Here is a 13,415-nt window from a genome sequence, read left to right as displayed (position 1 = left end):
TCCTCCTGGCTCTGATATAGCCTTTCTTTTACTAGCTACTAATTGACTGTTTAGGATCTACTTGATATACCAAGGTTTTATTATTGCTGACTTAAAATGTCTTTGGCGAGAGCACGCAGGGCAACGCCAACATTCAGCGTAGCGAGATAGAGCGGCTAGTGTTTATATATGGCACCTCACAGTAGCACCAATCTACAGCAGACAGTCCTCAATACAATCATCTCGTCAGCCTTTATGCTCCATGGGAAAAGCAGAACGGTCGGAACTGGACTTGGCCGCCTCCTCTGCCTCTACTCTCCTTGCCCCTTTATTCTCTGCACATGATCTTGTTCAAGCTGATTATGACACAGTATATATCAGAGGAACAAGAAATAACGGCTACTGGTAATGATACTCTACTGGTGCCATTGTTGCTATTTGAAGTATATTTGAGCATCTATATTTATACAGACATTGAATAAGTTTGGTTGTAATCCGTATCGAGTATGCGACACATAGCTTGCTATCCAATGCAGCAATGTGATAGCATTCAATTCATGCCATAGCCTGGTGGTAATCTATCGCAGTATTTCAAATCCACATCTTTCCTTTCTACAGATTGAAGCGATTGTTCCCAAGTTGGCCCACATTTATAAGGACCATATTTTTCGCTATAAAGCTACCGCTACAGAAGTACATTGTGTGCGCTTGGCATAACTCGGCTTCAAATGCAAGCTACTTGAATGATGTGAGAGATCTATAGATATGGACGAAAAGCTCAGGGAAAAAAACAAGCGCAAACCAAATTCACACTGACTAATGTATTTACCCTTATAGCCTTGTGTCCACAAGTTGACTCACATAAAGCAGCGATTGGTAACTGCCATTTAAACAATGGTAGCATGTTACACATTTTTAGTAGCATAAAGTGTATAAAAACTGAATTCCCCACACTCTTTTAGTCCTGTAGTTCTTAAACATAAATTATCATGGTCTATACATCCAAGTTACCCGCTATTGAAGAGCCCACAACTGGCATTATTCAGTTCATTTTCGCCAATGTCAACAAGACACCCGAAGACAAGCCCCTTTTGATTGATGCCCTGAACGATCGGTTCATCACGTATGCACAACTAAAGAGCTCTGTTCTTAAATTTGCTGCTGGTTTGCAGGACGTGTGTGGTTTCAATAGTACTGATGTCCTTGCTTTGTATGCTCCCAATCAGGTAAGATGATGCTGTTCATATCCTTTGATCACGGTATACTCAATCCATGGTATCGCACAGTACAATTACTCGATTCCTCTTCTTGGTGCTGTTGCTGCCAGTAAGTGTTTTAAACAAAATTCTAATCATGCAACATGAACCAACCAACAAACAAACTGGCTAGATGGCGCTACGACAACTGCAAATCCCAACTACAACATTGAGGAATTGTCCTATCAATTGGAAATGACCAAGGCCAAAGTGCTCATCTGTCATGAAGAAAATTTGGAAACCGCATTGCAAGCTGCTGAACGTGTAGGTATCCTCAAAAAGAACATCTTTGTCTTTGGTGACAAGGCTGTCAAGGGTATCCAGCCATTCCAAACTGCACTTATCCGAGAGCGTAAGGCTGTTCCTGCAGAACTTACACACCAGGAAGCCAAGGACAAGGTGGCCTACCTCTGTTTCTCTTCGGGCACTACTGGCAAGAGTAAGGGCGTCATGACAACGTAAGTGGAATGCCTGTTTGTGTCTATCCATGCCACTTACACATATTATCATAGCCATGCCAACATCACTGCCAATACCTGCCAATACACTGCCTTGGACAACGCCTTTATCGATCCCAACGTAGACCGCATGATTGGCGTGCTTCCTCTTTTCCACATCTTTGGCCTCACTGCCATCTTACACACTGCCTTGTACTGGGGTATTCCAGTCTACATTTTGCCTCGTTTTGATCTGGTCAAATTCTGTGAAACCGTGCAAGAGCGCAAAATCACCTTTGCCTGCCTTGTACCACCCATCTACTTGTTGTTGGCCAAGCATGAAATCATCCCCAAATACGACCTGTCTTCCTTGAGAATTGGTATCTCGGGTGCTGCTCCTCTCAGTGCTGATCTCGGTAGAGAAGTCAAGGCACGCTTACCTAATTTGACCATCAAGCAAGGCTATGGTTTGACAGAAACCTCTCCCTCTGCTATTGTGGAGCCTACTGATCGTACTATTGATGGATCCACTGGTATTCTTTTGCCCAATATGCTTGCCAAGGTGGTGGATGAGAATGGAAATGGTAAGAAGTGCAGTGGCTTTGAATGTGAGGGTACCAATGGCATACTGATGATATACCTATGTAGAGGTGCCTCAAGGTGAGCGTGGCGAACTCTGGCTCAAGGGCCCCAACATCATGAAGGGCTACATCAACAATCCCGAAGCCACCGCAGATTGTATTGACAAGGAAGGCTATTTCCATACCGGTGATGTTGTCGTTGTTGATAAAGACCAGCACTTTTATGTTGTGGACCGCATCAAGGAGCTGATCAAATACAAGGGTTTCCAAGTGCCTCCAGCTGAATTGGAAGGCATCTTGCTCACATCGCCCATCATTGCTGATTGTGCTGTCATTGGTGTCTATGATGCTGCTCAAGCCTCTGAAATCCCTCGTGCTTACGTGACATTGAAGCCTCATGTCGTTGCCTCTGATCGAGTCGCCGAGGATATCATGAAGTTTGTTGCTGATCAAGTGGTTCCCTACAAGCAGATTCGCGCTGTCAGGTTCATCGATGTGATCCCCAAGAGTCCTGCTGGCAAGATTCTGCGTCGTCTGTTGCGTGATGCTGCAATGGAGGAAGAAAAGAATGCCACCCATAAACCTAGATTGTAATATAAACGATATAAAGCCTGCATGGCTCTTTTTTTTTTTTTTTTTTTTTTTTTTTTTTTCGAGTCGATGACTACAGACACTGTTTTCAAATCCTGCATACATGATGAAACACACTTGATACCAACTACTTTATTTAAGCGTTCAGTACGAGCGGATACTGTCTATTACTTTCTTCTTTTTTTCTTTCTCTATATTTCCATTCCAAAATGGATTATTTCACTGACAATTCATCCATGTCAACACTCTCTACATCAACGACGTCTTTTGCAAACCAAACGAAACCCTCTTGGTGGCACAGAGCTCGTACCTCAAACGTGAGTGTGGCATGTCTAGTGGCATTGGTCCTATTTACGCAAGTAATACGGTAGCATGTATGTCGTGTGTGGTATTGACAGCTAGAGTAGAGACATGTTGGTGTATGGTGCAGTCATTCCATGCCTGCCTGCTCTTGTGTTGGATAAATTTCATGGCACACCAAAAGACATTGGATTCTTGTTTGGATGTTTTGGTAAGAAGCATTGGGTGATGGACCACACATGTACGCTATGATGTTCAACTCGCTACTATAGCCTTTGGGTATCTAGTGGCTACTCCTCTATTCGGTATCCTATCCGACAAGTGTCAGAACAGACGTTATGGATTGATGCTAGGTACGTCCTGCATCATCAGTTCAACGCTACTCTTTGCCTGGGCCTCCAGCTACAGGATGCTAGCAATAGCAAGAGTGTGTCAAGGCGCATCAGCTGGTGCTTCGTGGTATGATTCTGATTTCACCTTGATTTAGGCTTTTTCTTTATTTATTTGTTTGTCATTTACACAGGACCATTGGGTTAGGTATGCTGGCTGATGCGTTTCCCGTGGATCGATTGGGTAGAGCCATGGGCACAGTGATTCTGTCACATACAGTAGGGTTTTTATTGGGTCCTGTGATGGGTGGATTTCTATACGATTATGGAGGAACACTGGCACCCTTCTACTTTTGTGGTATATTTGGCTTAATGACATTGGTAGGCACTGTGTGTATAGCAGAACCGATCAAGATCCATGATCAACCCATGGACGCTGCCAAGCAACCAGTTCAAAAAGCAGCAGCAGTGGATGAATCAGCACCGCTCTTATCGTCAGCAACATCCTCGTCCTCGTCTACCTCCACAGTGGGTTCTTTACAACAGAAGCAATCCGCCGGAAGACAATTATTCAACCTGATCTCTAACCCTCACATTTCAGCTTGTTTATTATGCTGCTTTGTCACTTCGGCTGCATTAGCAGGCATTGAGCCAGCGTTGCCCATTTATCTCGAACATCAGTATCATGTTTCAACATCTACCATAGGAGGTAAACAACTCATTTTAACACCAAAAAAAAAAAAAATCAATACGACTAAAATATGTTCAACAACAAACAAACAATTAGTTATATTCATTGCACTTGTTGTACCATCATTCCTTGGTCCAGTGACAGGATACATGTCGGATAAGGTAAATACAGTTGTTACAAACAACATGTGGCAATTCTGATTCACTGTTGGGTGGCTATAGTTTGGAAGGCCTTTGTTTATAAGCATTGGCATGGTCCTCATGTCAATTGCCTCAGTCCTGGTTGGTGTGCCTGTTTCTTCATACAACTACATACTACCCTCATTATGCCTGTTTGGTATGTCGAATCCGTTGATCCACACACCCTTGATGCCTGAAATGGGAGCAACTGTAACTGAAATGGTACTCTAGATAAGTGTCTATGCATCTAGACTTCATACTGATGATATCATCTCATTGTAGGGGAGTAACGCTTTTGCCCAAGGTAATGATTATGCAGCCTATAGCACTCAATCATGTATTAACTCTCCATACACAGTGTATGCACTTTACAACATGGCATACTCTCTTGGTATATTTGCAGGTCCCTTATTAGCCGGAGTAATCATGTCTTGCGATGCAATTGAGATGAGCCGGAGGTTTCAAATACTGATGCTCATCTTTTCAGGAGTCATCCTCCTATCGAGCCCAGTGATTATGTTAAATCAGCGTAAAAGAGCCTGTTACAAAAAAAAGTAGTGTAAAGTAGCGGTCGATGTTTTGGCAATAATTGCAAATTCAACAATGCATCAACAAGGTGTATAGTTTTGCTCAATAAATTTCAGTAATATAATTTAGGACTCCATATATATATATATATATATGAAGGTGCATTGCTTGGCAGTATCTCCATGCCCTATGTTTGGAAAAAGCTCTTCATCGATTAGGTTGAAATGTACCAAAAGCCCAAGGCATTTTATGTGATTCAAATAGTTATCCTGTCATTAAGACAGACCGTAGCTCTTCTTTAGCAGCTTGAAGGGGTGAATGTTAAGTGTCAAGTCGTGCGCAAAATAAATCCGTCTCTGTCTGCAAGAGCCTTGTATTATTGCTGCAATGGAGCATTGCCATCACCACAAAGAAATCTCTAGACAACATCATTAAACCCTGTAGGCAGAGCGCAAAGGAAATATCATTGGCGCTACTCTTTTACAGCGAGGAGCAACTACAAGCAAAGCTATTACTATTGTCGTCAACGATTAAAAGGCTACAGCTATTTGATGTGTGCCATTGAGGAGACATGATAACACGTCTTCAATTTTACTTGATCCTAAAGGATATAACCATTGTAGATTTCGCCTCCTCTGACTGTGCTAATGGTGTGTCTCGAGATTAAACCGCTGGTAGATGATGAGGATTTACATAATCTGACAACAAGCATTATATTCAGTATAGTCATTTGATTCATGTAACTCAATGTTTATCCCCTATATTCGTTTATGGTGCACTTTTGCTACTCAACACCAGCATTAGCGCCGCTCAAGCAATTTGACAGATGTACTTCAAGCAGGACCAATGCCTCACCCTATTACAGTCACTCTTTTTTTTTTCTTCATTACCAAAATTTTCTCCATCCATATTCTTTCCAAATCAAATCATACAGAATGGACAAAGGTAGACAGACAATTTCACCTTCAAGATGGCTCAATTAAACAATCATCTACTAGGAGAAAGCGTATATCAGCCCTTACCAGGAAGCACCAGCAACAAGCTGGGCCAAGTAAGTTGCAACAAGGGAGATGGATCCTACACAGCATCTAATGTATCAACGCACAGAAAGCAGTAAAGGAATTCGTCAATGACTTTATTCGACCTACATCAGATGCAGACAAAGTTTTGAATGAAATGAGACCAGTTTACATTGATAGATCAAATACATTTGTAAAGGAACAGGACAAAAAAGAGCTTGCAAAGAAACTCAAGAACAAGAAGGATGGCAAATTAACAGCAAAAGAAAAGAGACGATTAAAAGTGTATGATATACCCAAGGAAGCACACCAATACAAGCTTTTCGAGCCACTATCACAACTGTGGCAAGGCTACATGAGTAAATTACTGTCTCAAGGATCAGTGAATTTCGAGCAAAAGTTGATCAAAGCAGATTTTCATGGTGCGACTATGACAGGTAAGCCTCAAGTCACCATGACAACCACAGTAGGATTGATCAGATCACAGTTGTTCAAACGACCAATCCGAGCTACATTGGCGTCACTGGTATTGTGATCCAGGAAACCATGTCCATGTTCAAGATCATCACCAAAGAAAACAAACTCAAACGTATGAATGCACAATGACTCAACACATCCACACCCATTAACCATATATGCTATAGAAATACCCAAAAATAGCAGTAATTTCAACATTTACATTCAAGAAAATCAAAAAAATTACACATTGTATGGACCACAGTTCGTTGCGCGTCCAGCAGAAAGAGCATCGAAAAAGTTTAAACCAAAGCCAACCATTGATTTATAAATATAGCAGAGTTTATATGGTAATCTTACAAGATGCAACACTTCTTTTTTGAGGTTCTACCTGAGGGCTTGTTCATCATTAAAGCGGCACGAGTGGCATTTTCGAAAACTTCACGGACACCTTCTCCTGTCTTTGCAGAGCATTCAAGATACTTGTAGGCACCAATCTTTTGTGCAACACCCAAGCCCTAAATACAAATAAATTATTAAATCTATTTATAGTTGTTTGTATTTGAATCAAAAATCATACCTCTTCAGCAGTAACAGGTCTTTGAGATGTCTTTCTTAGCTCTTCAATCTTTCCAGGATCGTTTCTTAAATCTTTCTTACAGGCAACGAGTAGGATGGGGAGGCCTTGACAGAAATGAAGAACTTCAGAGATCCACTACTCAGGGGCGTTAGCTTGATTTGATTTGCTGCTGCCGCCACACACACGCTTACCTTTTCTTGAACGTTGTCCAATGAATCAGGAGAATCAATAGAGAAACAGATGAGAATGACATGAGAATCAGGATAAGAGAGAGGACGAAGACGATCGTAATCCTCTTGACCTGCTGTATCCCAAAGAGCCAATTCGACATTTTTACCATCAACCTCGACATCTGCTACATAGTTCTCAAAGACAGTAGGGACGTATAACTGGCGATTCATCAGTTTGCATGGTTTCTTGGATCTATGCGTGTATATACGAGACTTACCTCTGGGAAAGTTCCCCTTGAAAACACAATTAAAAGACATGTTTTACCACATGCACCATCGCCCACGATCACGAGTTTTCTTCTAATTTCAGCCATCCTATTAGGAGAAAAATAAATATAATAAAAGAAAAAAAAGAAAGAGAGAGAGATGAGTATCATTATCGCATTTTTGTACAAAATGGAAGAGTGTCAAATGTTAAAAATAGCAATGAGAAATATAACCCCGGTTCGCCATCGAAACAAGCACATACACACACAGACACACAGACACACAGACACACAGACACAGACACACACACAGACACATTTGGACAACCTGAAGTGAATGTGTATCTTGAGAGCAAAAAGACATGTCTTGCAAATAGGTGTATCCGTGTATATACTGGCGTCTACAAGTGTGCCTGTGTACCTGTCTGTGTGTGGGTGGGTGGGTGAGTGACTAGAGGTGTGCAGGTTTTTCTCATGGCCATGGATATCAAGAGACATGTATTTACCTTTTGGTATAATAATATAAATTAGAAAAAGAAAGAGAAAAAGCAGTTGAAAAAGAAAAATGAAAAAGAAAAAAAAAAAAAAAAAAAAGGAAAAAGCACGAGGTTTGATTGAGAAAAAAGCCCTATCGTACTAGAACACACACACACACATTTAAACAATCATTGCTGTTCTCGGGTCGGGTCAATGGAAGGCTTCTCATGCTGTTCCATTTCAGTCACAAGGGTTCAAAGCTGATGTTCAATCAGCATCGTTTAATGGATCCTTTTTACTTGATTTGGTTGATTAAAAATGAATGGAAAGCAGCTTTTAGCAATCAAATCAGCCTGGATTATCTATAAAGTACATGAATAATATTCATACGTATCACAAGTAATGTACTATCAGCTTTCAGGCACACGTGTAGGTTCCAAATAAAGCCTCATAGCATTTGTCTATTGTTGCCCTTGATGATAGATGTGTGATCTAAGCTTTTCTTGTTTTGTAACATTTCAAGCGGGGCCAGAGATATGAAACTAAACGAAACGGCATGTAAATGCCGTATAACGTTTGCAACGGTGTTTAAAGATATCGAATTGCTTGGCCTGCAGCCAAATACATTCGAATGCTGCAAAAAGTAGAAGCAACTTTCCTAATGTGAACTGCCGCGATAAGGATCAGTTTCGCCTCTTGATGAATGATGCTTCAATACCCAACATTTCTTCTCGCTAGATGAGTCTTGACCCTATTTCTACATACTCAATAAGCTTCAATTGCATGAGGAGCAGCTAATGGCGACCCTTGATACTGCAGCCAAAAGTACAATCTCTTATGCTCTACACAGATCGACCTGAGTAATTAAAGATCGACCTAATTAGGAAGAGGCGCTTCAAAAGAATTGTATACAAAATTGCATTTAAACAGCTTATGTGCCGAATACCTTTCTTCATGCTATGGTATGCTTATGATAGCGAGTGGCACCTATTCTGGTTAAAAAGGGCTGCTAAAAGGCTGTAAATGTGTTGTTTGAGACGGATTTAGCAAAACATGGGGGGTGGCAAGGTATAAACGAGCATCATCCAGGAGAGGATTCTTTTGAAGATGCCCTACAGCATTTCAAATGCTCTGCCAATCACATTCTGGCTTGGCTATGCCTACAGAATGAAGGCCTATACTACTTGACTTGAACTACTATGCTTGGAGAAAATATATAAGTTTTCAACATTAAAGCATCGTAAGTAATTGAGAAGGTTTGTCAATCGACAAAAATAACAGCTCCAAGTACTTTTCGTATCTGTGCAAATGTATTGAGCTATAAAGACACGGTAGAGGATGATGTATTTATATTGTAGTCGAGAGGAAATTCATGTACTGTTATTGAAAAACGAAAAAGGAACTATATAAGAAGAGGAGACGGTAATGCTTATTACAGCAAATGAGACTAGGGACTGACGATAGAGGCTTTTTGAGCGAATTCGATGACAGCTTACTTCCACGACAGCATCGTAGGGACAGTATCCACAAACTCAAACAGCTTGTTGGGGGTAGTTGGGAACGAGGTATCAACATAGCATCTCTTGCGCAATGTTTTATCCTCAAACTTGTACAGTGCTTCAACTACAGTCTGTTAGCTAAATCGCGCTGTAAGACATTGCTAGAAATGACTGAAAAATCTTCGATTTACACTTACCAAAAGAACGCACATAGAATTGTGGAAAAAGTGGCTCAATCTTCAGTGTTTGTTGCTTCTTATATGATGCTCTACATTCATATACACGTAGCTACTTCATATACGGGCAAGCAGCATACTGGTATTTCCCCTTTTTATTCCTTAGTGTCCCTGATACAGCAAAATCTGAGTGCATCTGAGCCGCGTTTTCTCGCGCTCAAGGCTGTTTTAGATGGTCAGAATAGCATCAAACAGTTGCTCTCATCTGGCAGTTACTTGCTGATATCTTTGCTCAACTTTTTTTTTAAGACCCAAAAAACATGGCCAAAAATCGACCAAAAAGCATGAGATACCCCTCATGGTTTTCATTGAAAATCAAACGATCGCGTTTTTTGACCTTGATCATGAAGACTTTTACTATGGTATATCATGAATCAAAATGTTTCTCTCGATCCAAAGCAACCTCTGAAACCACTTTTGCGAGGCCTTTATATGCAAAATCTTGACATTTTGGCCAAAAAACCGCTTTTCATAGTTTCTTGAATTGCTCGATAAATTCAGTCAAAACACTTATTATAAATAGCACTATCGGATGCGCCTTGAGAGGTACTTGTATAATGCTCTAAGGAGTATGGCCGAGTCATCACAACTTGCTAGTCCAATCTTGCAAAATAGGTCGAATCGTGTCCAAAAAGCTTAAAAACGAACAAATCAGAGTAGACTGTAAAGCGGCGATTTGACTTGTTTGGCGGTGGCACCTGCTGCATGAAAACGACCATGTCCCTCTCTCAACAACGACCAAAACCACATGGACTGAGACATGAGATGAATGTACCACACATGTTTTCTCACTGGTATCTTTTAACAACCGTAGAACGGGAAAGTTTCACTTGGTTCGCTTCTAATATGGACTTGTATATATCCAACAGTTAGGCGCAAATGTAGCGAAAACTGCTGGCATTGCGTTGTTTGATGAGAGTGCATTTGATTTAGGCTCGCTAAAAAAAAAAGAAAAAAAAAAATACCGATAATTCAATGCCATAACGTGTTGCTGCTATTGTGATGCATGGGAGTATAAGCTTGATATCGCGTCTGTAGTACTACTCACCTAGAAATAGATTAAATCTTTTATACACAAACAAAAGATGACGAAACCGAACGATTTAAAGGGGGAGGGGGGGGGGCAGATAAGCGACAATGTCACTGAGATGCACATATTGCTTTCTTTTCCAACTACAAGTATGTTAAGACAAATCACCACTGCAAGAAACCAACTTTGCTCGAGCTTTCAAAAGGTAAAATTATGCAAAAAAAATAAAATAAAATAAACATGCCATGTATTCAGCTCTGATATACATGCAAAATCCCACAGACCGCTCTTCGTTCTTTTGCATCTGTTGCCAATGTAAGTCATCGCATGCTCTCTGACGACGCGTACACACCTTGTTAACGTGTTATTATGACTAGACCCACACTGTCACTTTAGTACCTGGAGATGGCGTTGGCCAAGAGTTGTCTGAATCAGTAAAAGCAGTTTTCAAAGCCGCAGAGGTTCCTGTTGAATGGGAGCAATTTGACTTGTCAGGACATGTATCTCGTAACGATGATTTGATGAAAGACACGTTGGCATCACTGCGTCGAAACAAGGTTGGACTGAAAGGTATCTTGTACACCCCCGTCTCGAGACTGGGACATGCCTCGTTCAATGTGTCTATGAGAAAGGTATAGCATACAACACACGCAGTACAGTATGTCTGCTGGATAGACTAAATGTTGATCACAGGATTTGGATATCTATGCTTCTATTTCACTAGTGAAAACGATTCCTGGCGTCAAGGCTCGTTTCAGTGAGATTGATTTAGCCATTATTCGTGAAAATACAGAGGGCGAGTACTCTGGATTAGAGCATCAATCTTATCCAGGCGTCGTCGAGTCATTGAAACTGGTTACACGCTACAAGACGGAACGTATTGCTCGGTTTGCCTTTGATTTTGCTTTAAAGAACAATCGCAAGAAGGTTACTTGTGTCCATAAGGCCAACATCATGTAGGTGTGGTGTGAGGCGTGTTATATATATATATATATATATATAGTACTGACTGTATAGCGCAGGAAACTAGGTGATGGTTTGTTCTTGAATACGGTTCGTGATATCTTTGAAAAAGAGTACACGAAATCAGGCATTGTATTGAATGATATGATTGTGGACAATGCTTCCATGCAACTGGTATCTCGTCCTCAGCAGTTTGACGTGCTTGTTTTGCCTAATCTCTACGGCAATATCCTCTCCAATGTCGGCGCAGGCTTAGTGGGTGGGCCTGGTATCATCCCTGGATCAAGCTATGGGCGTGAATATGCTGTATTCGAGCCTGTAAGTCATAGTTGGATTGTATAACGGACACCCTGCTTATTGCTTTGTATAGGGTTGTCGTCATGTAGGCGAGGATATCGGTGGAAGCAATGTTGCCAACCCCACAGCCATGATCCTTAGCTCCGTCATGATGCTGAGACATCTCGGTCTTTTGGATCATGCCAACCGTATCTCCAATGCCGTTTACCTCACCATTCAAAACAAGGAATGCCGAACTCGCGATATGGGAGGACAGCAAAGCACAACTGAATTTACAAAGTCTGTCATTTCATCCTTGTAAGCAATGATTTATTTCTTGGGTTCATCTACTTTGGGTTCAATACGCTTCTCGAGTACTTTATCCACAAGGCCAAAGTTCATGGCTTCGTCAGCTGTCATAAAATAATCTCTTTCTACCATTTTCTCTATTTTGTCACGTATATTCAGCCAGTGTTGTCTTTCTAAATTGTTTGATCCAAGACTTACCAATGGTTTCGAGATCGCGGATGCCAGTGTGCTTTTGGTAAATTCGATTTAATCTCTCTCTCACACGCAAAATCTCTCTGGCGTGAATAGCAATATCAGATGCTTGGCCAGCAGCACCGCCAGAAGGTTGGTGTATCATGATGGAGGCATTAGGCAAAGCGTATCGTTTACCGGGTTCGCCTAAGTAAGTATGAGCGTGTGCCATCATGGTGTCCAAGTGCCCGTGTTACCTGCAGCAAGTAAAAGTGATCCCATCGAGCAAGCTTGTCCATTACACAGTGTAGATACTGGCGACTGGATGTATTGCATCTAATGATAGCTTGAGTCATGACGTTTCGATCCCATCCACCTCGCAACTTACTGTATCGTAAATAGCCATGCCTGCAGTGACACTGCCGCCTGGTGAATTGATGTACAAACTGATCTGCTTTTCCGTGCTTTCAGCCTCCAGAAACAACAATTGAGCCACAATCACTGAGGCGAGGTTGTCGGTTACCTGGATGCATCATTACTTGGTCTATCATACATCATGTCCTTAAATACAACTTACAGGTCCATTCAAGCAGATGATGCGCTCCTTTAACAGACGAGAAAAGATGTCGTATGCTCTTTCGCCACGGCCCTATATTGACATGGCACAGTTAGCAGAGCCGACGAGTGCCATCTCACGGCGATATACGTACAGTTTGTTCAATGACCATTGGCACCATTTGTGCATGAGGAGACTCGGACCAGGAGCTGATGATGTTGTTGCCTGGTGGTGTGAAGAAGGTCTAATCCAACGAGTCAGTAATGCAGCTCAGTTAGTTGTATGTGTCTAGCTTACTCTGGCATGTGTGGCGCGAAAAAGCACAGGGGAGGATTTGCGGATGATGTTTGTCAACATTGTCTAGAGAAAGGTTGATGTGAAAAAAGGAGAGCGTCTATTTATTGCGGAGGGGTTATAAAATCAATGCGGCGGGTGCAACAGTCCTTTAAGAGCACTGGATGAGTATGCTGCTTGACACTATCAGTATGTCTTTTTCACTTTTATACACATGGATTGACATAAGATTACTTTTTTTT

The 13,415-nt window shown here is 41.5% G+C and overlaps 6 protein-coding genes across 6 annotated transcripts; 4 read left to right on the top strand and 2 right to left on the bottom strand.

Moving 5' to 3' along the window:
- Positions 1-968: 968 nt before the first annotated feature.
- ATC70_000176 (uncharacterized protein) lies at positions 969-2,847 on the top strand (the record flags this gene model as incomplete). The annotated part of the gene is made up of 5 exons (XM_064819597.1): positions 969-1,205; positions 1,266-1,305; positions 1,369-1,693; positions 1,748-2,256; positions 2,321-2,847. The coding sequence occupies 5 exons, from the start codon at positions 969-971 to the stop codon at positions 2,845-2,847; spliced, it is 1,638 nt and encodes a 545-aa protein (XP_064683517.1).
- A 206-nt stretch (positions 2,848-3,053) lies between these two features.
- Positions 3,054-4,574, top strand: ATC70_000175 (uncharacterized protein; the record flags this gene model as incomplete). The annotated part of the gene is made up of 6 exons (XM_064819596.1): positions 3,054-3,161; positions 3,247-3,355; positions 3,417-3,603; positions 3,668-4,182; positions 4,261-4,325; positions 4,386-4,574. The coding sequence occupies 6 exons, from the start codon at positions 3,054-3,056 to the stop codon at positions 4,572-4,574; spliced, it is 1,173 nt and encodes a 390-aa protein (XP_064683516.1).
- Positions 4,575-5,841: 1,267 nt separating this feature from the next.
- ATC70_000174 (uncharacterized protein) lies at positions 5,842-6,496 on the top strand (the record flags this gene model as incomplete). The annotated part of the gene is made up of 3 exons (XM_064819595.1): positions 5,842-5,922; positions 5,979-6,327; positions 6,378-6,496. 3 exons carry the CDS (start codon positions 5,842-5,844, stop codon positions 6,494-6,496), a joined length of 549 nt encoding a protein of 182 aa, XP_064683515.1.
- Positions 6,497-6,702: 206 nt separating this feature from the next.
- POP4 (RNase P/RNase MRP complex subunit) lies at positions 6,703-7,470 on the bottom strand (the record flags this gene model as incomplete). Its single annotated transcript, XM_064819594.1, has 4 exons — positions 6,703-6,864; positions 6,927-7,061; positions 7,118-7,315; positions 7,375-7,470. 4 exons carry the CDS (start codon positions 7,468-7,470, stop codon positions 6,703-6,705), a joined length of 591 nt encoding a protein of 196 aa, XP_064683514.1.
- A 3,285-nt stretch (positions 7,471-10,755) lies between these two features.
- Positions 10,756-12,165, top strand: RHO1_1 (GTP-binding protein Rho1; the record flags this gene model as incomplete). The annotated part of the gene is made up of 6 exons (XM_064819593.1): positions 10,756-10,809; positions 10,887-10,919; positions 10,982-11,236; positions 11,298-11,560; positions 11,627-11,885; positions 11,938-12,165. The coding sequence occupies 6 exons, from the start codon at positions 10,756-10,758 to the stop codon at positions 12,163-12,165; spliced, it is 1,092 nt and encodes a 363-aa protein (XP_064683513.1).
- An 8-nt stretch (positions 12,166-12,173) lies between these two features.
- IDH1_1 (isocitrate dehydrogenase (NAD(+)) idh1) lies at positions 12,174-13,236 on the bottom strand (the record flags this gene model as incomplete). Its single annotated transcript, XM_064819592.1, has 7 exons — positions 12,174-12,289; positions 12,351-12,530; positions 12,581-12,659; positions 12,712-12,846; positions 12,901-12,972; positions 13,034-13,123; positions 13,177-13,236. 7 exons carry the CDS (start codon positions 13,234-13,236, stop codon positions 12,174-12,176), a joined length of 732 nt encoding a protein of 243 aa, XP_064683512.1.
- Positions 13,237-13,415: the final 179 nt, after the last annotated feature.

This window comes from Mucor velutinosus, assembly GCF_035048745.1.
Source record: "Mucor velutinosus strain NIH1002 chromosome Unknown tig00000041, whole genome shotgun sequence".
NCBI classification, from domain to species: domain Eukaryota; kingdom Fungi; phylum Mucoromycota; class Mucoromycetes; order Mucorales; family Mucoraceae; genus Mucor; species Mucor velutinosus.
The sequence above is the reverse complement of the archived record's forward strand: the minus strand, read 5'-3'. Positions and strand labels throughout refer to the sequence as shown.